Source organism: Rhinopithecus bieti, unplaced genomic scaffold (assembly GCF_001698545.2).
Source record: "Rhinopithecus bieti isolate Rb0 unplaced genomic scaffold, ASM169854v2 scaffold_15143, whole genome shotgun sequence".
Lineage (NCBI taxonomy): Eukaryota > Metazoa > Chordata > Mammalia > Primates > Cercopithecidae > Rhinopithecus > Rhinopithecus bieti.
This window is the reverse complement of record NW_016808091.1, coordinates 453,910-480,421: the sequence shown is the minus strand read 5'-3', so window position 1 is coordinate 480,421 and position 26,512 is coordinate 453,910. Positions and strand designations below refer to the sequence as shown.

Sequence of the window (26,512 nt, the reverse complement as noted above, 5' to 3'; positions counted from 1 at the left end):
TTTCTACATGATTTGGCCAAGTTTAAAGCCAATTTTCCCTGCAAATGCTCAAGAATTAAGAATGTCTTTTGACAGTGAGTGTTCCTCTTCAGTCCTTGTAGAATAATTTCTTTTTTATACACTTGAGTTTGCATATATTTACAGGAAATTCACTATTTCACATACCCTGTAGCTCTCATGAGCGGAAATAATGTCTCTTTCACAGTGAAGCTCAGTTTGGGACAGACGCTTCGAGCTCTACTGGGGAGGAGGATGGACTCTCTGGGTGTCTGGGTCTTTGTAGCTATTGGGGTGCACAAGAGCCAATTTTAAGAGAAAGAGGCAATGCAGGAAAGGAGAAGGAGAGCAGCAGCGCATAACAAAGCCAACCCATTGATTTGGGTATGGGGAAGGAGGCTGAGAAATGAGGATCCATGTATTTGGTAAAAAGCTAAATCTTTGTGCTTTTCTCTTAGATATTCCTTCTCATCTTCTCTAACCAGACCTTCGACAGATATTTTCTGAGCACCTTCTCTGCATGTCTGCAGTGCTGTGTAAAATGCCCTACCTTTGCATGGACTGTTCTTTCTAATCAAGAGGCGTGTGTGGTGAACTTGGGGCAGCCCCTGAAAGCCTTGTTCTTTGACCATTACGTCTGCAGTTGCATCACTGGATAATGAGCTTCACCACTCACTCGTCTGCCTCCTGTGTCCTTCCACGGGGAGTAAATGTCACTCTAGCTGGCCGCCTCTCTAAATAGGCACATTTTCAGTGCTCAGAAAAGGACCTGATCTTTGCACAAAGTACTTTGATGGTTGCCTGCTTGAGTCACTCCCAACCCCTTCCTGAGGCCCTTCCTTTGTAATTCTTCTGTTGAAATAGTTATCATATTCACAGTAGTAATCTCACATTTACTAAAAGCGTACCCCATATCAGGAACCCAGAGCGAGGGGGCTGTATCAGAATTATGTAATTTACATGTCCCAGTAATCCTAGATGCTTCTTGACCATTTAGTTTTGTCAAATGAGAAAACTGAGGTTCCAATGAAGTCAATAAACTTGTCCAAGATCTGACTGACTCTGCTTGCCATGTGAAGAGTCAGTCTTAGAATTGGGTCATTGCCCTGCTTGCAATGCTGTGCTCTCTGGCAAGCCCCTCTGGTCTCCTGAGCTCAGTAAGGTGCTGCAGCTGCCTCTATCATAGCACTTCCTACATGGACTGTAACATTTCTTTACTGCTCCAACTTCTCATTAAATTGGGGGCTCCTCAAAGCCAGGGGCAGTGCCTTATTCATTTCTTGCTTCCTGGTGCCCAGAGCAGCCTCTGGCATGAGCTGTTTGAACATTGGCTGAGTCTCACTGCCCTGCGTCATGGAGAGTATTCTAAAAGGCAAGGGGAAGGTGGAGCAAATAATTTGTTTTATTAAGGCTGGAAGACACATGGGCTTCTGTTTTCTAGTCCTGAATTGGATGGGGAGGATGGGGAAGATGACATGTACCATCCATGTGGAGCCCCCTCTCCCACCTCGGAGGATGAAGAGTATCTTACCATCAACTCTACATGCCAAGGCCAGCTACCCTGTGAAGAATGTTTGGAGGCAGATTCTGGGACCATTCTTTTGCCACAGTTCTGCTCTTGGGGCACTGTCCCAGAGTCTTTGCCTCCAGAAGAGTCCCCAGAGAGTGGGAGTGAATGGGAAGACCTGGAGGAGCCTGTGGACCTGGAGTATGGTGCCCTCAGGTGGGTATCACTCTGACTGGGTGGGCTGGGGCTGAGCTCTGACGGCAGCAGGGCTCAGTGCTATCAAGCCACTTCAGCTGGGGGCGGGGGATGGTCTGCGGGCATTGCCCAGTTTCCCCTGCATCTTCTCTGGGGGTCATGCGTCATTGTGATGGCCATTTTCACAGAGCACTTACCATGGCCCTTGCACCATGAAAACGACCTACAACATGGGGACTGTCATCACCCCCATTTCACACGACACATTTGGGGCTTTCCCAAGGTTATCCAGTGAGTAAGTGACAGAACCAGAATTCAAGCCTGATCGGTTCCCCACTCCACGGCTGACCTGTTGAGTGCCCATCTGTTCTGACTCCTGTGCACAGGAGGGTGCATCTCTTTCCTCAAGTCTCTTTCTTTTGGGGGTCTGAATGTCTAGTGCTGATTCCTGTTTTGCCTGCTCCTACCTGCCCCTCTGCTGGATGTACTGCAGAGAAGAGTCTTGGTGTCTTGTCATAAGGCCCATCTTGTTGGATTGCTGTGGCTGAGTATAGACCAGCATCAGGAAAGTCTCACTGTTAATGCAAGGAGCCACCGGAAGCTGACCTGGTCACCAGGCAGGGTCAGAACATATTGATGAGGACACAGGAAGAGTAAGGACAACAGAAACTGTCACACCGGGAGGAAGGGAGGTTAAATTCTGGGCAGGTCTGTAACCACCCAACATTCTGTTAAAGTACTTACAGTGCATATTTAAAAATGCTGAATGTTCCAAAAACTTTCACATAAACAGAGTTTCAAGGTCCATTTAAACTTACCGAGACATCAGTTTGAGAAGTTTCAGGTATAATTGAAACACACTCCTCCACTTTCCTCCCACTGTATCCCAGATCCATTTTCCTGGCTGTACATAAGGAAGCTCAGCCACCACAAATGATTGAGCTGGAGCCTCAGAGGACAGTGGTGGGTCAGCTGATAAAGAGAGTGGATATTTGAAATTAAAATATAGCAAAAGGGCTAGTTCTTATCTGAAATAGGAAGCAACAAATTAATAGAGTGGAAGATTCAGAGGCTTTGAAACCGTTCATGTTCATTTATGGGGAAGTAGAACACTTTATAACATTGGGAGTGTACATCATGGATTAACAGAAGTGTGGGCAAGCAGGAAGCAGCTTATATGCAGGGGCAGTCTTCTTGGAGCTGACTCCACAGAGCTGGGAAGCTGAAAGAAGAAGGCTGAACAATTGGTGGGGATCACAAGGGCCAGTCCACTGACATGTGCAGTGCCTCTGAGCCAGCCAGGAAGAGAAAGGCAGAAGGTGTAGCATTGTGGTTGTGGGTGCTCAGATTTGAAGCCTGGCTCTGCCACTCACTAGCTGGGAGACCTGCAGCACATGACTTTTAAACTGTTCAGTATGCATCTGACTGCCAGATGGAGATAACCAAACCCACCTCATGCAGTTATGATGCCAAGTGTGTAGTGGTAAGCGCTTAAAAAACATTAGCTATTTTTATCTTCAATCACAAAGGAGGGAATTACTCCAGTGAGAGGATACAAGCTTTTTAATGCATTCAATCCTGTTGAGTTTTTCCATGTAGTCAAAGGAACTAGACAGTTGGCATTGTGCCCTAACATGTGATATGGGTCTGGGTGGGGAGAAACACTCACCTATGACAAGGGCGCCAGGCTCTACCAAGTCCTCATCTATGTATGGACTGTGGTGTGGGATGTGCTCAGGGTAAGTCCTGTTAGAATCACTGATCCAGCACAAAAAGGAGAACAGGTCTCACCCTCCCCTGTAGACAGAGGATGGGTGTGCCAACATGAGTGCTCAAGGCGTGAGTTCTTAGTTTGGCTCCATGCAGCAGCCCACAGGTGTGCTTCATGGCATCTATGGGCTACTGCACCTAGAATGTTGACTCGTGTGCTTCTTTTGGGAAATGAAGGTCTTAACAGCCTTTAAATTCTCCGAAGTGTCCATAACCCCTATAAGCTGAACCCCCTCCACTATATATACGATCTCATTTATAAAGAGGACTTTGCCTACAGAGCAGTGCAACCTTTAAACCTAATCGCCAATTATTTCATTTGGTCCTTTCAGACATTAAGACAGTCCTAGTACATAAGATAGCTTCTACATGTGATTTAACCTAATCCTCATGTCAATTTTGGGTGATATTCTTATTTCTCTTTTTAAAAGGGGCTTAGAAGGTTTAATTTGCCTGAGATCATTAAGGTAGGAGGGGTGGATTCACACTACATCTGTCTGGTTCTCCTTTGGGTGCCTTTTCACATTTCCCCTAGAATGTGTCTTTTCATGGGAATTTGTGTGACACAGGTCTTTCCACAAAGTGGCATGAGTCCTACTTTTCCTTCACAAAATATTTCTCTTTTATGAGGCTAAGAAAAACTCCCTTGTTCAGTGGTATTAAGAAGAGCACGGAACTGTTCTGTTTAGGGAAGGCTGCTAGCAAAATGAGGAGGCCACCCATTAAAAGCTGTTCTTGTTTTAGGTAAACACAGAGAGCAACCGTCTCCCAAGGCAGAGACTGAGGGCTTCTGCATGGAAGTCCTTTTGACAGAAGAGCCCTCAGGTGACCTTGGTCCAAAGAGTGTACCCACTGGCTCTGCCACTGGGAAAGAAACCTGTAGGCTCCTGCGAAGGTGACCTGGGATGAAGGGCCTGGCCCAGTTGTTAAGAGCTCACTGCAAGAAGAGCATGCTTGTCAATTCCGAGATTCATTTTGAATCATAGCTGTTGCCTCTCTTCAGTTCTGGGATTTACATCCAGCAAAGCTTTGCGTGTGTGTGTGTGTGTGTGTGTGTGGAAAGGGGAGGTGGTGAGAAGGGGGTAGGTGGCTTCCCTTTGTGAAAGGAATTGAGAACCAACCTCCTCCTCAAAGATGCCCCAGGCAGGGTGAGGTCTTGCTGCGGCACTGGCACACACTCTCCGGGACAGATACAAGGTTGCAGGGTGCACTTCGTAGTTCACCTTGGAACAAAGGAGTTTCTATGGTTATCACAGTGGAAGGACTCTGTAAAGGGGGTTGGCTCCAAGGTTATGGGTGTAATATGTTTTGATATCTTTCTGTATCTTTTCTATACAACTCCACATAGCTATACATTCTTTTAAAAGGACTTTCTTTTTGGACTTTATACCTGATTGTACAAAGCATATGAAGGAAAAATAAGATGGGGATATCTAGTAAAGAAAGCAGAGTGATGTGGTAGATCCAGCATTACCCCATATTAGGACAAAGAACTAAAGACACTTGGATTAGCAAACGCCCAAAAGAAACACTTGGGGGACCACAGGCAAGCCCAGGAGCATACCTGGTGCTGTGTAACAGAGAAAGCAGGGCAGAGTCAGGGTCTCAGCATAGGGGAAGGGGAGACAGCTTCATAGATACAACTGGGAGAGCTGGAAAAATGATTTAGTTTCAAAGCCCACTTCATCTACTAGAATCACACACACACACACACACACACACACACACACACACACACACACACACACATCAGAGAAAGACTGGTAGGAAACAGGCTCTAGTTTTATCAGATCTGCAGAGGAATGATCACTCTTCTAGCTTACTGCAGTAGACCAAAAGCATAACAACAAAAAACCTACAAAGCTGACAATATTGAAAAAGTTTAAACTTCCGTACAATAATAATGACAAAACTCATGTAAAAAGAACAGCAATGGGTTGGGAAAGCATTTACATAATTGTGAACAAAGATTAATATTTTTAATATTTAGAAAGCCCATTATAGTTTATAATAGATCAATACAGGGTTTCAATAGGCAAAATATACAATAAAATACAAATGACCAACAAACATACAAAATATTCTAACCAAAACAATGTCAATATACTGATTTGCATTCATTACGTTCACAAAATTAAAAAAAAAAAACTGTCCAATGCTGGCAAAATTTTGCTGAAGCTGGCATATTCAGAAATATCAAAAGCTGAGTATGTCCACTGACCCAGCAATGAAATTCCTGAGAGTCATCCCATAGAAATAATCCAGAATAGGAAAAATATCAATTTATTTAAAAATGCTCACTGTAGTGCTTTTGATAAAAACAACAAATTGGAATTGGCTGAAATGCCTTAGAATGACAGTAACATTAGAGAAAATGATGGTACAATAGCATAATAGAATATTGCACTGCCAAGAAAGCAATATAACTACGAAGAACTCACAACTTAGTCAAGTGTTTGATGTAATAACTCAGAATTACATGCTGGTTACAACTACGGAAGGCCTTACAGGCACAAGGAGAAGCAACATGAACAGAGGGGAGCCTCAGCAATGGAACAGAAATTGACCAAAGTTTGGGTGATGGGATTAGGAGAATTTTGTTAAAAATTACTTTTATATAGCTATAAATTTTACATTGAAAATAAAGAGACTGAAACTGCAAAATAAGAGAGAGAAAGAAAGCAAGAATAACCAACCAAACAAAAACAAAGACCAAGGTTAAAAAAGCCTGTGCTCTAAAATCTAATTCGTGAACTCTCCTCTATGTGCTTTTGTTTCTAATTTTCTGTTCTCCTTATGACAGAAAAATCTTATAGGTCATTTGGCTTCTTCTGCTATTAATGAAAAAGATGTTTCCCGGGATCTGAACAGCCTTGTTCTAAATTCTCTCAGAGCTGAGGCCAGCTCCCCTGGTGCATCATTACAGTTTCACAGGCCTCAAGGTTAGGGAACTAATCAAGTATGCAATGAAGTGATTAAATAACAGTATTTACAATTTTAGACTGCTCACATTCTGCTGAACACTGGTTGCTTATTTCCTCTTTGGAAAAGAAATTGGTGGATACAGGCTCAAAATACATCTGGTCCTCCTCCTTGTAGGAAAGGACCGCCCTTGATTCCCAGGCTGTTATACTCATTTTGAGCCACATGTTAATTTGTCTTAGGTGGACTCAATTGCAGCTACTACTTGCTTTGTTTCAGGGCAAATGTCAGAAAGAACAGCTAATTCCTACGAGACTCAACTGCTTCCATTGTTGGCTGCTACATCCTACAAACCTGGCTGTACTTGAGGATCAACTATAGCAGGTGTTCAAAATACAGATTCACTGGCCTCATCCCTGGAGATTCTGAATCAGTAGGGCTGAGATGAAGCCCAGAAACCTGTACTTTTACCAAGCTCAGCAGATGATTGTCTCTGTGGCCAGATTTAAGGACAACTGATCCAGACTCTTCAAGACTTCACTTGTCCTTCCCATCCTCCCTCCATGCCATAAATATTTATGAAGCTCCTATGATGTGCCAGCACACCATTGTTATGAGGTTGCTAAAGCATATACATATTCAGCACTAAATTGAAGTGCAAAAGTGGGCTTCCAAACTCAACATAGTAAAGGCATCAATTCTCCCTAAATTAATTTTATAGATCTAATGCAATTCTTATCAAAATCCTAGCAAAGTATTTTGTAATCATAGATGAGTTTATTCTGAAATTAATTTTATAAATTTTATTTTATATTCATAATGTAATTTACATAATACAAATAAAATATCTTCTGAAACTTAATTTGAAAATACACAAGTACTAGAATAGCTATAATATTCAAAAAGTAGAGTGGAGTGGGAGGAATCACTGTAATCAATATTAAGGTTTACTATATAGCTAGAGTAATAGTGAGATAGAGAAATAGACATATAAATCAATGGATCAGAATAGATAATCCAGAAATAGACCCACACAAATATTCCCAACTGATATTTGACAAAATGCAGGAGAAATTCAGTGAGGAAAGAATTGCTTTTCAACAAATAGTGCTGGAAAATTGGACATCCATAGACAAAAAAAGAAATGATCATTGACATTAAACCTCACACCTTGTACAAAAATGAACTCCATATGGATCCTGGACTTACATGTCAATGCAAAACTATATGATCTTTAGGGAATAAAAGGGGGGAAGAAAATTGTTGGGATCTAAGACTAGGCAAAGAGATCTCAGACTTGACACCAAAAGCATGATCTGTAAAAAGAAAAGGAAAAATTGACAAATTGTTTTTTGTTTATTTTTTTCTCTGTAAAAAGTCTCTGTTAAGAGGATAAAAGATCCAAGCAACAAATAAGGAGGAAGTATCTGGAATCATATATCCAACAAAGGACTAGTGTTTAGAATACATAAAGAACTCACAAAACTCAACCGCGACAAAACAAAAAAAATCCCATTAGAAAATAAGAAAAATACATGAATGGATATTTCACTGAAGATAATATATGGATGGCAAATAAGCACATGAAAAGATGCTCAACTTCAATTAGCCATTGGGGAAACGCAAACTGAACTACAATAAGTTATCTCCACGTATGTATCAGGATGGTCAAATCAAAAATAGGGAAAACACCTAATGCTGCTGAGGATGTGGAGAAAGGAGATTGCTCATACATTGCTCATGGGAATGTAAAATAGTGTATACATTGTGGAAAATGGTTTGATTGGGTCTTATGAAACTAAACACACGATCACCGTAAGACCCAGCAATTGCATGTAGGGTACTTATCCTAGAGAAATTAAGATTTGTGTTTATACAAAAACCTTTATGAAAATATTCACAGCAACTTAACTTGTAATGGCCCCAAATGAGAAAGAACCCAGATATCCTTCAAATAAGTGAATGGCTAGGTAACGTGTGGTAATCCATATCAAAAGAAATAACTCTTGACACTCACAACAACTTGTACAAAACTCCAGAGAGTTATGTGGAGTGAGAAAATGCCAATCCCCAAAGGTAGTACAAGTATGATTCAATATATAGAACATTCTTAAAATGACAAAATTATAGAAATGGAGAATGGATTACTGGTTACAAGAAGTTAAGGAGATGTGGAGGAGGAGGGAAGGCAGGTGTGGTTATAAAAGGGCAGCAGGAGGGGTCCTCTTGGTGATGGAAATACTCTGTATCCTGACACGTAGCAGATATATGAACCTACCCATGGGATAAAATTGTATAGAACACATACACAGACTCTCTCTTTCACACACACAAACAGATATAAATACAATTAAGAAAATCTGAATAAGATAGATGTATTACGTCAATGTCAATATCCTAATTGAGATACTATACTCTAGTTTTACAAGATGCTACTGTTGGGGAAAACCAGGTAAAGGTGACAGGGCATCATCTGTGTTATTTCTTCCAACTGCATTATGAGTATACAGTTATTTCAAAATAAAAACATTGAACTAAAAACTGGGTTTTCCATCTGTGCTTTAATCATGCCATAGCAGCTCCACATATTGGCAGGTCAAGTTCTATAGAAGGTTACAGACTCACTGACCAAGAATGAGAGTGCTCAGCCTCCGAGGCTCACTGTGGCTGATTAGCCCACCTACATAGCCAGTGTTATCACTTTGGCACCTGTAGTAATTTTAAATAAATTATAAGAGTCTAAACCAATTCCATCCCTCAGTACTTATACCCGCTACAGAATAAAAGCTTCAACTTTAGAGTCAAATAATCATGGAGAAAAACATACAGGAAGAATGTTGGAGCAGCTCTAGGTGTCTCTGCTCCCTCGGCTTGACACACATTCACTGAGCACATGCTGTATAGCAGGCTGTAGGCAAGGCCCAGGGGACGGCGGTGATGTGGATGAGAATTGCCGTCTGGGGACTTGCTTCCTGTGCAGGAGGTAAAACATAAACACATGAAATAGTATTACAATCAATGGGATGGATGCTGGAATGATGGTATGGAAGTAAACATATAAAAAAACAAGGATTTTTTTTTTTTCCTCAAAAGGAAATGGGAATCCTGCCTGAGGAGAGGGCTTTGGATGGGGTAGCAGGAGCTCCTCTGGAAGCAGAGGTGTAAGCATGAAAGGGCTTAGCATGCTAGGCATGGGAGGAGGCCATCAAAGACCCCAACATGCAGACAAACCATGTATGGAGCTGAGAGGCAGGAGGAGAGCCACTGAGAGGTGGGCACGGACTGTGAGCTAAAAGGCTTGGCTTTTCAGCAGGTATTTGTTATCAGAACTCAAATCTGAAAAGTTAGTCTGGTTTGTGGGGTGGAAGATGGATTGGTATGGGAAAGACAAGAATTGAGACCACTCTAGAGACCATTGCTCATTCCAGGGAAGAAGGAATGATGGGGTCATCGACTGAGTTGGGGACTACCAAGGAATATCTTATTTGGTGATCATTTTGGCTTTGTACATTTTGAATTTGTGGTATCTCTGAACATAAGGGATCCCAGAGGGATATTTCCACTTAGGCGAAATCATGGTGAATTCCATTGCAAGGGAAGCAGTCACTGAGGCCTCAAAGCAATGCTATGACATGGTTTTATCTACATGAGTTTCCGTAGAATGCACTCTAAAGAGAGCTGACACGCAATGAAGCATCAACACTCAAAGGGAGTAGCAGAGGGAGGGAGTTTCAAGGTGAGTGGCAGTGGATGCATCTCAGGGTTGAGGGTGAAGGAGAAGAGCAGAGGAAGGGACACCATGTCTCCTCTGTGGTTCTTCATTAGATTTCTCATTGCCTGACTGACAAGCACTTTCAAGTCATCCCATGTCTTTGAGAAGAAACTGCTAAAGATCATCAGGTTTCAAACCCATCTCTGGCTCAGTTCTTAAAATCAGGCCTGCTTACTCTCCCTGGGTAAGAGTAGACTACACGTTGTCTATTCAGCATCCTTTCCTCTTTCTTCCTATCAGCATGGCCCAGTTGGCTTCAAGGCAACCATTCTTGCTAGGGACAGAAGTCATAGTTAAATTTAAGCCAGTGAAATACACAAATATTGAAATACACAAATATTTCATAGGGACTTTTAGAAAAGTACCCACACATCTTTAGGGAAAATTTCCAGAAGCAATTATTTATCTACCCCACTGTATAGCTTCTGACAGCCTTTCCATGACCTTAAGAGGGATCCGTTTTCAAAGGAAGCCAAACGAAATCAACACAGAGCCAGAGAATGGTGAGAGCTGGGGTCCCAGTTGGTATAACTGAGTCAACCAGCTGAACCCTGTCCTGCAGTGGGACTTGGAGTTCCTGTGACAATCAGTGTATTCATGCTTAAGCCAGCTTAAGTTGCTCTGCCTGTTTCTTGCAACTGAAAAGTCTTTCTTTTTTTTTGAGATGGAGTCTAGCTCTGTCGCCCAGGCTGGAGTGCAGTGGCCGGATCTCGGCTCACTGCAAGCTCCGCCTCCCGGGTTTATGCCATTCTCCTGCCTCAGCCTCCCGAGTAGCTGGGACTATAGGCACCCGCCACCTCGCCCGGCTAGTTTTTTTGTATTTTTTTTTTTTTTAGTAGACATGGGATTTCACCATATTAGCCAGGATGGTCTCGATCTCCTGACCTCATGATCCGCTCGTCTCGGTTTCCCAAAGTGCTGGGATTACAGGCTTGAGCCACCGCGCCCGGCCTGAAAACCTTCTTACACAAGAGATTATCAATCATCTTTCCCCAGATTTTGTCCTTGAGAGTCCTATTAGTCTGTTACTCGAAGATAGAGACATTTATCAATCTTGATCTTTGGGATTTCTGTTTCCCAAGTGGTTTTCCTTCACTGGACTTTTCAGATTTCCTTTTACCATTTTGAAATAATTTTAAAGTGAAAAGCTCCAGCCGGGCATGGTGGTTCACGCCTGTAATTCCAGCACTTTGGGAGACCAAGGTGAATGGATCACCTGAGGTCAGGAGTTCGAGACCAGCCTGGCCAACATGGTGAAACCCCATCTCTACTAAAAATACAAAAATTACCAGATGTGGTGGTGGGAACCTGTAATTCTAGCTACTTGGGAGGCTGAGGCAAGAGAATCACTTGAACCCGGGAAGCAGAGGTTGCAGTGAGCTGAGATTGCACCATTGCACTCCAGCCTGGGCAACAAGAGCAAAACTCTGTCTCAAAAAAAAAAAAAAAAAAAAAGAAAGTCTATGTTACTGTAGACAGTATGCTTTTTCTAAAGTACTTACCAGTGCAAACCTGGGAGTCTTGACCACAACTGTGGGTCGAGGCTGCTCTTCCTAGAAGAGCTTTGTCAGAACCTGCCAGCCTTCAAGCCCTGTGCCAGGCTCTTTGTGTTGTAGCACATGTAACCCTCACCCCACACCCGTGGAGTAGGCATTTGTGGTAGTCACGCAGGGCTCCTTTGTGGTGAAGCAGGGCCATGTGATTTCCAACCACGGAGCTGTGAGGAGAGGCATGCATTGCCAATTCCATGCTGGTGCATTTAATTGCAGGTGGAGGACCCACCCGAGCGCTCCTTCCATCTGCCACCGAGATCCTAATGTGATCAGAGACAGTGGGCATGCCATCAGCCTGCGTGCTAAGTCAGGGAGCAGGGAGCAGAGTGGCCAGCTGACCCACACTGCGTATCACTGAGAGAAAGAAGGAAACCTTTACTGCTACAGGTGGCTAAGATTTGGGGTTTATCTATTATAGCAGCATAGTCTAGTTTGTTCTGACTTGTACACTGCAAGGGTCATTTTTATAGATGAGGAAATTGAGACCAAGAGAAGTTCAATAATTTGTCTGAGGCCACAAGTAAATAAAGTCACTGAGGTCCAGGACTACGCCCTTCTCACTCAATCATGCCCGCCTAAGGACCTGGCAAGCTGTTTTGTATTCTTTTATGATGTGGTCAGTCAGGTGTGACCACAAGAAGAGACCCAGGACAGGCTCAGGAAAATAAAGTTTATGATACACACAGGTTCTAGAGACAGCAGGCATGCCATGCCACTCCACATGGGAAAGACATCAGGGTGGTCAGGAGGCAGAAGACAGGCGAGGGGGACACATCGGCCATGGCCTTTACTGGGTTTCCATGGGAAAGGCAAGGCAGGTTCAACAGCTTAGGACTAGCCAGTTTGAATCATTCCAGTGGGCTTTGACTCTAGACACGGTTTCTAGTTGTCTTGTACCTGGCCCTGGGATGATTAACGAGAGGAATATGGTCTCCTAGAGCGTAGGGAGAGATAGAGATGCAGCTCCATGCTCGTTAGTTTGTATATCAAAGGCATGCTCCTGTCTTCAGCCTCCTGGCCACCCTGGTGTCTTCCCCATGTGGTCCCGTGTGACCTGCTGTGGCTGCTGTCTCTAGGACCTAAAAGTATAACAGATTTTGTGTTCCTGAGCACTAAGTCTACCCTTGAGGCCTCACCTGATTGATCAACACATAAGACAATACAAAACCCAAACCAAGAAGAGTGTCTGGCTCTTAAGACTGAATTAGAAACCACCTTGAGAAATGAGAAAAAGGTGAGAATTTTTTTTACTTTGAGTGGAAGATTCTCTGAACATTGCTTATTAACCTACTTAGTGCACACCAAAGAGGTCTCCACTTTCATCATGCCTCTCCACCCAGCATGCTCAGAGGCAAATAAGTCCAGGTACTCTCCTGCTGAATATAGTTTCCCTGCAATCCTATGGGATAAAGTTCAAATTTCTTAGCATGGTATGTGAAATTCTCCAGTATCTGACTACAACCCAGTTCTCCAGTTCCAATCCCAGCTCTTGGACCATCTCCAAACTCTTTCTTGCAGTCATTTGGAGCTCCTGGTAGGTAGCTAGTCAGGCAGGAGCAGAGCAGGAGAGGGCTACCCCCACCAACAAGGAATGTCAGGTGACCATCAGGTGATGGTCAGGCAGTTGTCACATTGTCTCTCTGAAATAATAATTGGTCACAGCCAGCACCAGAGAGAGGCAGCTTCCCAATAGATAAAAACATCTGAAATTGGTAACTGGCAGCTTTCAAGAATTGGGCAAGTGGGCTCAAGCATGCGCATTAAGGGGCAAAATGGCAGAGTATGACCTTCCGGAGGCATGCCACCCGGAAAGGGAGGAAAGCCTCAGGTGAACATGTTTACAGCTCCACTAAACACACTGCCCATGCTCACCTCCCAGTGCTAGTAGGCCACTGTGCATGCGGGCAGCTCACCCTGAGGGAAAAGCAAGGGAAAAGGGGCGCAAAATGCCGGAAGTGTGTCCGCATATGAAATCCTAGGTTCAAGGTCAAATGGGGCACTTGTCCTTCAAGTTGCTCACTTGGGCCTCTTCCAAGTGTACTTTCTTTCCTTTCGTTCCTGCTCTAAAGCTTTTTAATGAACTTTCTCTCCTGCTCTAACACTTGCCTTGGTCTCTCTTTCTGCCTTATGCCCCTCAGATTCTTTCTTCTAAGGAGGCAAGAGTTGAGATTGCTGCAGACCTATACAGATTTGCCACTGATAACCTAGATGACTTCTACCACTAACACACCCATGAGGGTTTACAAAAAATTGAGGCCAGGAGTAGAAAATTCCTTTGAAAAGAGTTGTTGGATTGCTATGGCATTTCCCCTTCCATACCTGTTTCCCCTCTTTGTGGAGGGGAGAGGAATGAGGTACCTCTCCTTTCCCTCCAGCCACATGAGAAACACTGCTCAAATCATATACAGGGTTTGACACATGTCTTCTGCAAGGGCTTAGTGTCTAGAATGGCCCTGAGCAATCTCATGGTGAGAGGTGATGACAGCAACAACATGCCTGACGGGAGAGCAAAGCGATAGAGGACTGCGCTAGGAGTAAACAGCCAATCCCTATGTCAGGGCAAGGGTGTGGACGCGCTTTTTATGTAGCCAAGTAAGCTGCAGGCAAGGTATAGCCTGGAGCCACTGTAAAATAAGCAGGGGTGATGGGGACCCCAGCAGAGAGAGAGCCGGAGCCTCAGCTCCCACAGAGCATGCATTAGGGGGAATCACAAAAAGGCACCCACATGTAGCCATTGAATGACAAAAAAGGTGGCCCTTCCTTTCCTGTGCAGCCCATTATTGGGGCACAAAACAATGCCTACAACTCAGCCTCCGCTTACTCATTTGTCTGGTACCTTTATTCATGGCAAAAATTACATAAACAGATTGGTAGCCCTGGAGGGGCTGAGGGAGGGTCTTGTAAGTAGCTTGGCAGAGGCAACATCACTGGGCATGGGTTTGTACTCAGAGATCTTCTGCAGGGGAATTCCTGAGAAAACACAAGATTGTCTCACAGAAGAAATAGACAGCTCAAAATAGCTGCTGAGCCCAGGGGGCCCATTGCAGGAGGACTCTAGCTGTAGAGGTGTCAGACAGCCACTGAGTCTGGAGCGCCTAGGTGTGAATCTGGGTGAGAAAGGAGAAATTGACGGTGCTCATTTCCCAGGCTGAAGGTGAAGAGAGCCTAACAAATAGATAAGTCAGAGGGAATCTTAAACTGAAATGGGAATATTCTGGGTGTTCAAAGTTATAAACCAGCCCAAGATTTCATATGCATGGGCCCAGGGAAAAAAGCATCTGGACGTTGAGTTCAAATGGCATTGCAAAGAAACAGTTGTCTTCTGTTTGCACTCTGTTAGGTTCCACTAATGAGATGCAGTTCAGTGAAGACATCTGTATTCTTGCTGTAAAGCACAGGACTTGGTGCAGACCAAGGAGCAATTCATAAGGATTAAAAGGCATGAATCTAGGTTCTTTCTCAGAATTTGGCAGTCTTTGCACTTCACTTTCTGCCACATCATTATTTTACAGTTAGTAAGTAGAGCTGCAAGTGGAGGGCAGGACATTTATGTTCAAGGGTTTGTGGCAGGCTCTTCTGCCAGCTGAGCAGCTCTCTTCCATCGAAGCCTATGGATTATCTCTCCTTGTGGTGTGTGCATGCAGAGCCATGGGCTGGTTGAAGCTGCAAACGGATGAGCAGCCAATAAATGGATCAATCTATTAATATTTACTGGGCATCTGCCGTGTGTCAGGCTCAGGGACCAGGCGGCCGGGATTCACAAGATAAATGTATGTTCTTGTGCTCTTTAAATAGTTTTCCTCCTCCACTGGGATTTTTATTGGCATTGAAATCTCCACAATTTATTTTTATAGAGTCTTTTATGTGAAGCATCTCAAAGCAGGGCAGAGAGAAACACACAGAGAGGTCCTCCCAGCTTCTTCCAAGCTCATGGTCCTCATCAACTCAGGCTTAATAGGGCTGGGTGTGAAGCATACCATTCCCAAATGAACCAGGCTGCAAAGCACAGGCCTGAAGCAGGGGGTGCTGTGAAGGGTAATGTCAATGAAGTGATTTTTTTTCTGCCAATGTTGTTCTTAGTTATCTTCTCTTCCTGGGCTCCAAGCCTGTGTTAGAAAACTCTGAACTTGAGCATGGGCCTTGGGGTCTCTCCCGAGGCCCTGAGTTCCAGCTATCCACTGGGGTCCTCCTGACTGTATCTGGGGACCCATGGCTTGGATGAGGGTATGTTTGGCAGTAAGTACTTATACTTGTAAGGAGTAGATGAGCCCTACCTCAGCAGAAAGCAGACATTAGCATGGCCCTCAAGGTCCATCTCAAAGGGCATCTGGATATCTGGATCAAGACCAAGGACTGCAAAGACAAAAATTCCAAAAACAACATTGCCTCCCTGTGCTGGCCAATTCTGCTTCTCCAGCTGAGCCTTCCCAGTGTGATGATTTGACTGTTTGTCCCCTCCTACACTCATGTATTAATATTAAAAGAAATTTGGTTGCTGCTGTGGTAGTAGTGTTAGGAGGTGTGACCTTCGGGAGGTGAAAGGACCATGAGGACTCTGTCCTTCTGGGTGAGATTAATGCTATTAAAGAGGGCGAGTTTGGCTTCCTTTTTCCTATTTTCCCTCTGCCTTCTGCCACAAGAGGACACAGTGTTCCTCTTCTCTGGAGGATGCAGCAACAAGACCCCCATCAGATGCTGGCACCTGATCTTGGACTTCCCATTCTCCAGAACTGTGAGAAAAAAACGTTTTGTTCTTTGCTAATTATCCAGGCTCAGGAATTCTGTTATAGCAGCACAAAACAGACTAAGACACCCAGGGATTAGCATTGAGCCTCGGACCATGCGGGAAATAAGGAAGCGGTGTCTGGGAGGTGTGGTGCGGCAGGCAGGGGACAACCAAGAGACTTCCCAGCCCTGTTGGAAAGTGGACCTGGAGGGATGGATTAAAAGAGGCAGAACTGAGGCCTGGGCTGGAGGACCAGAGAGTGAAACTGGGCCTGCACTGGGGAGTGAGGAGGACCTTAAGCTGCATGGGAAGCCTTGTGTGACTGAATCCTAGGACCATGAGGAGAGGCAACATTAGCAACTAGGTCTCGGGCCTCTGCTTTTGGAATCCCTGTGTGGTGCATGAACTCATCCAGACTGTGTGATGTGTGAAGGGCATCCAGCCTTACCCCTAAAGTGTGGAGACTGCAGTGGGTCTGTTGCTCAGAGAGAACTCCCAGAAACTCTGGGAGAGTCACAGACTTAGAGAAGCGTATGGCTCAAATCTCTTGAGCAAGAAAAGCAGTGTTCAATGCCAGGCACAGTGATGAATGCTTCTGTTCTTTGTCTCATTAAACACTTGCAACTGTGTCCCCTTTTTTAAAAAAAGGAAAACTGAGACCTAGTTGGGAAGTAACCTGCCAAAGGCCACCAACTATTCAGTAGCAAAGCAGGGACTTAAGGCTAGGCTTGCAAGACTCCTAGTGCTACTGGAAATTGGTAAGACTCAAGGGTTTAAAGAGGCCTCCGAAGAAGGGTAGTTAACTGTGATGGGCCCTAAACTTCATAGTTCTTTGAATTTTTCACAGGTAAAAGGACAGAAAGCCAAGAAGAGCCTTCTGGGTCAGTGGCTTCTTGGAATATTGTGTAGTCAAGCAGGAAGTCTGTGGAAGATGGAATGAGACCTCAGGGTCCACTCTTACCAACTGTTCATTTAGCCGCTATGCAAGGATTTCCTGGTGATGTGAGTGGGGGTTATTCCCTCTGTATGTCTTGGAGCAGCCATGCTGCACATGTTTGTGAAATGATGACCAGCGCAGAATCCTGATGTTAGACACTATAAAGAATCTTTAGACATGGGGTCCATCTTTAAAGGGGAATCCTACCCTGGTGATATAGTTTGTATATTTGTCCCATCTAAATCTAATGCTGGGCTGGCTGCAGTGGCTCACGCCTGTAATCTTAGCACTTTGGGAGGCCGAGAGGGCAGATCACCTGAGGTCAGCAGTTCAAGACCAGCCTGGCCAACACAGTGAAACCCCGTCTCTATTAAAAATACAAAAATTAGCCGGCTGTGGTGGCATGCGCCTATAGCCCCAGCTACTGGGAAGGTTGAGGCAGGAGAATTGCTTGAACCAGGGAGGTGGAGGTTGCAGTGAGCTGAGATCACGCCACTGTACTCCAGCCTGGGTAAGAGAGCAAGATGCCATCTCAAAATAAATAAGTAAATAAATAAAATAAATCTAATGTTGAAATTTGATCCCCAGTGTTGGAGGTGGGGCCTGATGGGAAGTGTCTGGATCATGTGGGTAGATCCTTTATGAATGACTTGGTGCTAGTCTTGTGGAAGTGAGTGAGTTCTTACTCTTTGTTCCCATGAGAACTGGTCGTGGAAAAGAGCCAGGCACCTCCCACCTCTCTCTCTTCCTCTGTCTTGCACACATTGGTTCTCCTTTGTCTTCTGCCATGAATGGAAGCTTCCTGAGGCCTTCATCAAAAGCAGATGGTGGTGCCATGTTTCTTGTACAGCCTGCAGAACTGTGAAACAAACAAACCTCTTTTCTTTATAATTACCCAGGCTCAGGTATTGCTTTGTAGCAACACAAACAAAGACATATGGCAATGGCATATGTTGCTTGCAGGGTACCTTGGCTGATGCAGAAAGAAAAAGTCTCTGTAGAGACTCACTGTCAGTGACTACGGAGCAAGAAGCTGGCCTCAGAGCCTGGACAGAGGGTGGCTGTTGCTGCTTAACTGCAGTTCAGCTCAAGCATATGGCTCTCTGTGGGACCAGCATTGAAGGCTGGGGGATAAGTGAGGCAGGTCTTGTCACACCTTCAGGGTAATTGGATTCACCAAAGTGGCTCTGGTCAGGACCAATGAATAGAGGTGTGTTCGTCAAGATAAAAAGATCCTGGCTTCCTGTTTTCAGGTAACGTCTACGATTGAATTCCCTCTACACTGACCACCCTTGCTGAAGTTGTCTTAACTGACCTAGTAGCCAGCTGCCCTCATATTCTGGCACAGGCTCTGACTCCTTTTGCAATAGCCTATCTGCCCTGCTCTGATACTACAAAGGGACCCCCACCCCAGCCCTCTGAGGACTCAGTAGGGTTTTAGAGGGCAGGTGTGGGTCAGGTGAGCATTCCTGGAGAACACAGTCCTCAGTGGTTCAGGATATAAGCATGGCTCAGACAGCTGTTGGCATTATCAGCCTGGCCTGGGAGAGGCGGATGCGCACAGGGTGGTGCACAGGGCCCGCAGGGAATTTACAGCGGCGTCCCCCATGGGTTCTCAGTGCCTTGGAAGACCGGTAGAGGGAGGTTCTGTCTGTCCCTGCCTGGCAGGCAGAGGGCCCCAGCGCAGGGCGAGGCTCCAGTGCGCAGGCTCGCGGGCGCAGGTGGGATTGGACAGCGACGAAGGCCGGCGGGCTTGGCGTGGACCCAACTGGCAAGGCTGCTAGAGTTGCAGCGGGGCAGTTGGGGCGGCCCCGCAGGCCCAGGTGAGGAAAGGTGACTGGAGCCCAGGTGGGCAGGGGGCGTGCGGGAGGCCGCCGCGCCGGGCTGTGGGAGGGCGGACGTGAAGATGCCGTTGATGTGCAGGCGACCCAAGGTGTGGGTTGTGGCCCTGGCCCAGGAGGCTGCCTGGGTGGGTCTCGGCTGTGAGGTAGTGTCGCTGCAGCCCGAGGGCAGGACCCGATCCTGGCCATGTGATGCCAGTTGCACTGTGACGCGTGTTTGGGCGCCTATGCGTGATGGGACTGGGACAGGAACCCTGTGGCTCTGTGGCAGGGGAAGGCCACCAACTCCCTGAGGAGCAGCAGTGTGGTATGATTAGTAAGAAGCCGTCATCAGGCGCTAAGACAGCCAAGAACTTCCCAGTGACTCAAGGGCCGGTGGAAGTAGAGACCTAGAAAGAAATAACATGAATTCATCAATCCATTCAGCAGCTATTTTGAACGCCTCCTGTGTGCCAGACGCTGTTCCAGAAGCTCTGAATATCACTGAATGTGATAGGCAAGGCCCTCATATGCTAGCCTTGATTCAAGGAAAACTGTAGGATGGGGTAGGTTTCATTTTTGGAAGTTGTGGAATCAGTACTTACGTTTTGAATGTGTTAAGTTTGAGATGCCCAGTAGGTTTTTCCCAATAAAACCTACTAGACATAAGCATAAGCTGGGAAGAATTTTACAGAGGGCTCTGACCCCCTACCACCTACAGGTGCCATGAACATTTAGCACATTTGATTTTTCACATTACCTATTCACCTTGTCTCCATTTATCAGTCACCTGGTAGTTTTTTTTTTTTTTTTTTTAGTGTGGTGAAATATACACACATAAATCACCTAGTAGATATTTGGGTTGAGATATCAAATATACTTTTTAGAAATTTAAATCTGAAGTCCTGGAGGATGTTGGGCTAGAGGTAATCTTTGAAATTGGCATCATATACTGTACATAGTATTTAAAATATATGGGACTGGTGAAGACATCTGGTTTAATAGTGTACACAAAGAAGAGGGGAAGCCAAAAAAGGGAGGGAGGGAGTGGTCAACCATGTTGAATGTTACTGTATAAGATGAATTTGGTAATTAGGAGGATTTTAATCATTTTGACAAGAACAACTTTAATGGAGAAGAGGGGCATTAAGGTTGGGTAGAGTTTTTTCAAGAGAGAAGAAAGCAGAATGTTTATATGGCAATGTGATGAAACTCATAGAAAGGAAAAACTGCTGCAGATGAAAGAGGGGAACATTGTAGAGGGTAGCTGTTGAATACCTGAGAGAGGAGGAGACCCTACGCAAGTGAGTAGTTGGTTTTGAAATGAGCAGCGACACTTACTCTGTTGTAACTAGAGGGGAAGCTGAGACAACAGGTGCAGATATGGTGGGTGGTGGGAAGAGAGTCTATTGGTACAGTCGTCCATCAGCTGAGAGGGAGGGCAGCAGGGGAGAAGAAAGGTGGGGGAACTTGGAGGAGAGACATGTGACAGAGTCCTAGAGAGGGTGAAAGTGAACTTACTAGAGAAATAAAGTTGGATTCCCAGGCAATGCTGAGGGCCCATTTGAGATGTGTAGTCATGCATTTAAAGTGATACAAACCAGTGTAGTTGTATCGTGTTCAACTTCGGAAGGGTGTTGTGAGGATTAAATAAGGTAATGCATGAAAAACATTTAATAGAGTATCAGGCATTTGATGAATGTTAACGCTTTTTATTTGAGCCCTCATTTTGTTTTTCTTTTCTGTTTATACATATGTGACTGAGGAGGGCTGGCAATTACTACCCGACAGGCTGTTCTGGGGCATGTTCTTCAATCACAGAGAACTGCAGTTTGCAGCAACTCAGAAGTCTGATTCCTGTTGCGGTTACATGTACACAGTGTGATAATTGAGGGTGTTTGCTTTTTAGAGGCATTGTCCTGGACTGTTTGGGCTGAGGTTTGTCACAGTGACAGTCCTTAAGTTTTTGTGAAAATCTTTTATGACTGCATTTCAAATTAGATCTGATGCACTAGTAATCTACAGAATCTACAAATCTAAGATCAGCAGGAAAATTTTCAGTTTGATAGGTTTTCATTTCTCCCTGACCATTTGAGCTGTATTAAAATACAAATAACAATAATGGCTGACAGTAAGCTCTTGAAAGTGCCAAGCACTTTTCTAAGCACATCACATGCATAATCTTGTTTAATCGTCACCTCAACTCTACAAGGCAGGTACAATTATTTTACTGATTTTTCAGATGCAAATTTAGGCTCCAAGAGGTTAAGTAATTTGCCCAAGGTACACATACCCTGACCTCCAGTTTCTACTGCAGACAGCAATTTTTTTTTTTTAACTGCTTCACCATCACTCATCTGCATTGCAGTGGAGTACTTAACATGCTGGACTCCAAAGCCAGAATGCCTGGTTTCAGAAAACTGCCACTTAGTAGCTATGGGACTTTGGGTAAATCATCTAACTTCTGTGTGCCTTTGTTTCTTTTTTGACAAAATGGAAATAATAATAGTACCTGCCTGATAGGGCTATTATCATTGCAATTGGGAATCACATGAGTTAATATATTCAATATGCCTAATATAGTGCCTGGTTGTTTAAATGCTACTATTATCACCTGCTTGCTAGTACTACCATGGAGCAGTATATACTGATTGGTTTGATCAAAATAATACTCCAAGTGTCCTGCTATTGTGTCTAAGCAGAGTTTTAAAATTGCAGCCCACTATATTATTCCCACCTCAGGGATCACTCCTGTTTCCTCTGAGTTTATCTCTCTGAGGGAAACAAATAGGTAACAGTTTGCTTCTAGGAGCAGAAAACAACTCAAATTTCATTCAGACTCATTTGACCAATAGAGTTCATTTCATTCATCCTGGCATTGCATACCACTTAGCAAAGGGGAATAAGGCTTGGGGAGTAATGTGATTCCATGTTGCTTTTCCCAGATCAGCAGCCCATTTAGAGGAATTTGGTTAGAAAGGCCAATGGACTGCATGGCCAGTATTGGGCACAGTATATGGTAGGTGATGTGGGTCAGTGGGCTGGACATAAAAGTGTTCTGGAAAGATCTGTAAAGTCTTTGGAGTTACTATGATGTGTTGTGTCAGTTACTGATTAAAAGTGACTGGCAGGCTTGGCGTTTGAGACTAGTGAAAGTTCTAAGTGATCTTTGCTGATATGCAACACATAGAGTAAATGTATGATAAAAAGTAGTAATTCTCAGTGAGTTTGCATCAGAATCACCAGTGGGAGCTTTATGAAGATTTGCAGAATGACAGGCTCCACTTCCACATATTCTGAATCAGTAAGTCTCAGCAGGGTTCTGGAATCAATCAACTTTTTTAAGAGCTCCCCAAGTGACTGTGATGTGCAGTTAGCATGGGATATCATTAGTGCAAATCAGTGCTTTTAAGCCCTGACTGTGTTTTACAATTACCTTTCAATCAGCTTTTAAAAAACATACTGATGTTCTGGAGCCACCCCAGGGATTCTGATTTAATTTAGCCTGGGTGAGGTCTGGACATTGGTGTGTTTCTTTAAAAAAATTTCTCAGGTGATTCTAATGTACAGCTAGGTTTGAGAATCACTGGCATAGTCAGCTAGATTTCCCGCCATAGTTTATTTACTCTTGAAAATTTAAACATAGCTTCAGGCAATATCTTACCACCAGGAAAGTGGAAAAATGAGCATTTCTGAATTTCCCCAGTGTAAATGTTCAATATGATAGTCAGGTAACAACAAAAAATGTGAATTGCTGATAGAATTAGCATTTCTTGCACTAAGCTATGAAGATTTGATCAAGTTTCCCCTGGGGATGAGAATTTACATTTCCCAAGAGCTTTATATAGAATCTCAATATTTCAGCAACTCTGGGAGGTACATATAATTCCCGTTTTGTAGATGAGAATTTTGAGGCTAAGGGAGGTTAAGTAGCTTGCACACTCAGTTGTGTACATTTCCAAGGTCTACGTTCCATTTTCTCAGTGATTCTCAACTTTGAGTGCACACTGGGATCACCTGGGGAACTTTAAAATTACGAGTGCTTGGCTGGGCACGGTGGCTCACGCCTGTAATCCCAGCACTTTGGGAGGCCACGGCAGGTGGATCATGAGGTCAGGAGATCGAGACCATCCTGGCTAACATGGTGAAACCCCATCTCTACTAAAAATACAAAAATTAGCTGGGCGTGGTGGCATGCACATGTAGTTCCAGCTACTTGGGAGGCTGAGGCAGAAGAATCACTGGAAGCTGGGAGGTGGAGGTTGTAGTGAGCCAAGATCACGCCACTGCACCCCAGCCTGGCAACAGAGCGAGACTCCGTCTAAAAAGAAAAAGAAAAAAAAAAAAATTACCAGTGCTGGTGTTCCATTCTCAGAGATGCTGATTTTGTTGTCTGGTGTGGCCTGGAATTGGGATTTTGCAAAGCTCTCCAGCTAATTCTAATGTGCAGCAGAAATTGGGAATCATGCATTACACCATGCAGCTTCCTGGTGGTCTAAATTAATTTTCTCGTACACCCGTAGGTTGCCCTTCTGTAGACTGCTGTGACTGGGTTCCTTGCCTTCGTACATTCACTTATAGATATCTTAGTATCTTTTCTTTCCACTCCTTCCTCAACTTTTAGCAAATAGGTAAAGGTTGCCAGACACTGTTCTTGGTGCCAGAATGACACAGTGATGACAGGGCAGACCAAATTGCCAGCCTCATAGTACTTATATTGGGGAGGTAGACAATAAACATGTGAGAAGATGCATATGGACTTACACAGGTAAGCAAACTTTAAGGTAATGAAAAGTGCTTTGGGGAAAAGTAAAGCAGGATGATAAATAGTGATCCCAGCAGCAATGCATGAGAGTCCATTTGCTCCACATCTTCACCAGAACCACTTTGTATTGGATTGTGTTTGTGTGCTTGATTTTAGCATTTCTAGTAGGTATGTAGTAGTATTTTGTTATGGTTTTCCTTTGCATTTTTGTGTTGGCCAGTTCATGAAAATACATCTTTTCATGTATTTATTTGCCATCTATGTTTCTTCTTTGGTGAAGTATCTGTTCACATCTTTCGACTATTTAAAATTGGGTCGTCCTCTTTTTGAGTTGTAAGAGTCTATATATTTAGGACATAAGTCCTTCCTCAGATGTGTGTTTTGCAAATATCTTCTCCTAGACTGGGGCTTGACTTTGCATTTTCTTAATGCTATCTTCTGAAGAGCAGAAGATTTTAATTATTTTGAAGTCGAGTTATCAATTATTTCTTTTGTGGTTTGTGCTTAGTGTCTTAAGAAATCTTTGTTTAATCCAGTGTCACAAAAGTTTTCCCCTAAGTTTTCATCTAGAAGTTTTATAGGTTTAGAGTTTGCATTTAGGTCTGTCATCTATTTTGAGTTGATTTTTGTACATAATGTGAGTATGGGGTGAAGTTTATAATTCTGTGTGTGGATGTCTTCTTTTCCCAACACACTTGTTGAAAGCACTATCCTATCCCCATTATATTATCTTGACACCTTTCCCCTCCTAAATCAATTGTTACTATGTGTGAACTATTTCTAATCTCTCTGTTCTTTCCTGCTGAGGTATATGTCTATTCTTATACCAGCACCACATTGGATATTCCATTCATAATTTCTATTCATTATAGGGAGGTCCTAGTTAGTGAAATAAAGGAAGGAAAAGATATAAGCGTACTACACAGATTAAAAAGGAAGAAATAAAATTGTCTTTATTTGCAGACAACATGATTGTTTATGTAGGAACCTGAGGAATCTACAAAAAAGCTACTAGAAATAACATGACTTTGGCAAAGACACAGGATGTGAGGCCAATATACAAAAATCAATTGTATTTATCACTGGCAATGAACAATTGGAAATTAAAACTTAAAAACACAATTGACAATAGTGTCAAAACATGAAAACTGAGGGATAAATCTAATGAAGTTCTGTAATATTTGAATACTAAAAACTATAAAACATTGAAGAGGGAAAGAAAACCAAATAAATGGAGAAATAAATCTATTCTATTTGATAATATTTTGTTAAGGGGTTTTTTTTTTGCATATATATTCATGAGAGATATTGGTCTTTAAAGATATTGGTCTGTAATATTCTTGATTTTGGTATCAAGGTTAATGGTGGTCTCATAAATTACTTGGGAGTGTTCCCTTTTCTATTTTCTGGACCATTTTGTGTAGGAGTGTTATTCTTCCTTAAAGGTTTGGTAGAGTTCAACAGGAAGGTGTCTGGGCCTAAAGTTTCCTTGTGTTAGTTTTATACCATCAACTCAAGTTTTAAAACTATATATGGCTATTCAGATTTTATGTGCTACTCAGTTCTTTTTGAGTGAACTTTAATACTTTGGGTCTTTCAAGGAATTAGTTCCTTTCATCTATGTTATCAACTTTGGCATATAGTTGCTTGTAATACTTTCTTATTATCCTTTTAATGGCATTAACGTTAGGATCTGTAGTGAAGTCCTCTTTTTCATTTCATTTCTGATTTTGGTTATTTGTGTATTTCATCTTCTCTGCCTCCCTTTTTCTCTCCCTCCTCTATCTCTTCCTCTTCCTCTTTCCTTCCCACCGCTTCCTTTCTTTCAATGGTCAGTCTAGAGCTGCACTGTTCAATAGTTATCCCTAGTCACATGTGTCTATTTAAATGTAAATTAACTTCAATAAAATTACATTGAAAATTGAGTTCCTCAGTCACACTGGCCACATTTTAAGTGACCAGTAGTCACAAGTGGCTTCCATATTGGAGGGTGCTGCTAAATAGAATGTTTTCATCATTCTACAAAGTTCTACTGGACATTGAGGGTCTGGAGTTAGTAATTTTTCTTTAAATCTTTTCACGGACCTGTTTTGGATTTCATTGATTTTTCTCTGTTGTTTTTTTATTTTCCACTTCATTGATTTTTTGCTCTTTATTATTTCCCTCTTTTTGCTTGCCTTGGATTTAATTTCTTTTTTAATTTCTTAAAGTAGGACCTTAGATTACTCATTTGGGGCCTCTATTGTTTCCTAATATAAATATTTAACGCTATAAATTTCTCTATCAGCACTGTTTTAGCTGCATCCACGAATTTTGATGTTATATTTTTACCTTCATTCAATTCAGAATATTGTATAGTTTCACTTTTCACTTCTTTGAATTTGGAGTTATTTAGAAATATATTGTTTAATTTCCAAATATTTGAGAATTTTAAAGATGTATTTCTTTGATTTATATTTTAATTCCATTTTAAAAAACATATTTTGTATTTCAGTTTAATGTTTTATGGTTTTTTTTTTTTTTTTTTTTTTTTTTTTTTTTTTTTTTT

General features: G+C 43.2%; 2 protein-coding genes across 6 annotated transcripts in view; both read left to right on the top strand.

Moving 5' to 3' along the window:
* The window catches only part of FRMPD2 (FERM and PDZ domain containing 2), a 102,450-nt gene extending 101,199 nt beyond the window's left edge, over positions 1–1,251 (top strand). For both annotated transcript variants that reach the window (XM_017885507.1, XM_017885506.1), the window contains one exon: positions 456–1,251. In XM_017885507.1, coding sequence (XP_017740996.1) covers positions 456–504 — 49 coding nt within the window. In that variant the 3' untranslated portion in view covers positions 505–1,251. The remainder of the gene's footprint in view (positions 1–455) is intronic.
* A 17,656-nt stretch (positions 1,252–18,907) lies between these two features.
* PTPN20 (protein tyrosine phosphatase non-receptor type 20) overlaps positions 18,908–26,512 on the top strand; it is a 110,911-nt gene continuing 103,306 nt past the window's right edge. For 2 of the 4 annotated variants that reach the window (XM_017885552.1, XM_017885548.1), the window contains exon 1: positions 19,497–19,765. The gene's annotated coding sequence lies outside the window, so the exon portion shown is untranslated. Of the gene's footprint in view, positions 19,203–19,496; positions 19,766–26,512 lie in introns of those variants that run through there. The other 2 variants (XM_017885553.1, XM_017885551.1) reach the window with 2 other exon arrangements.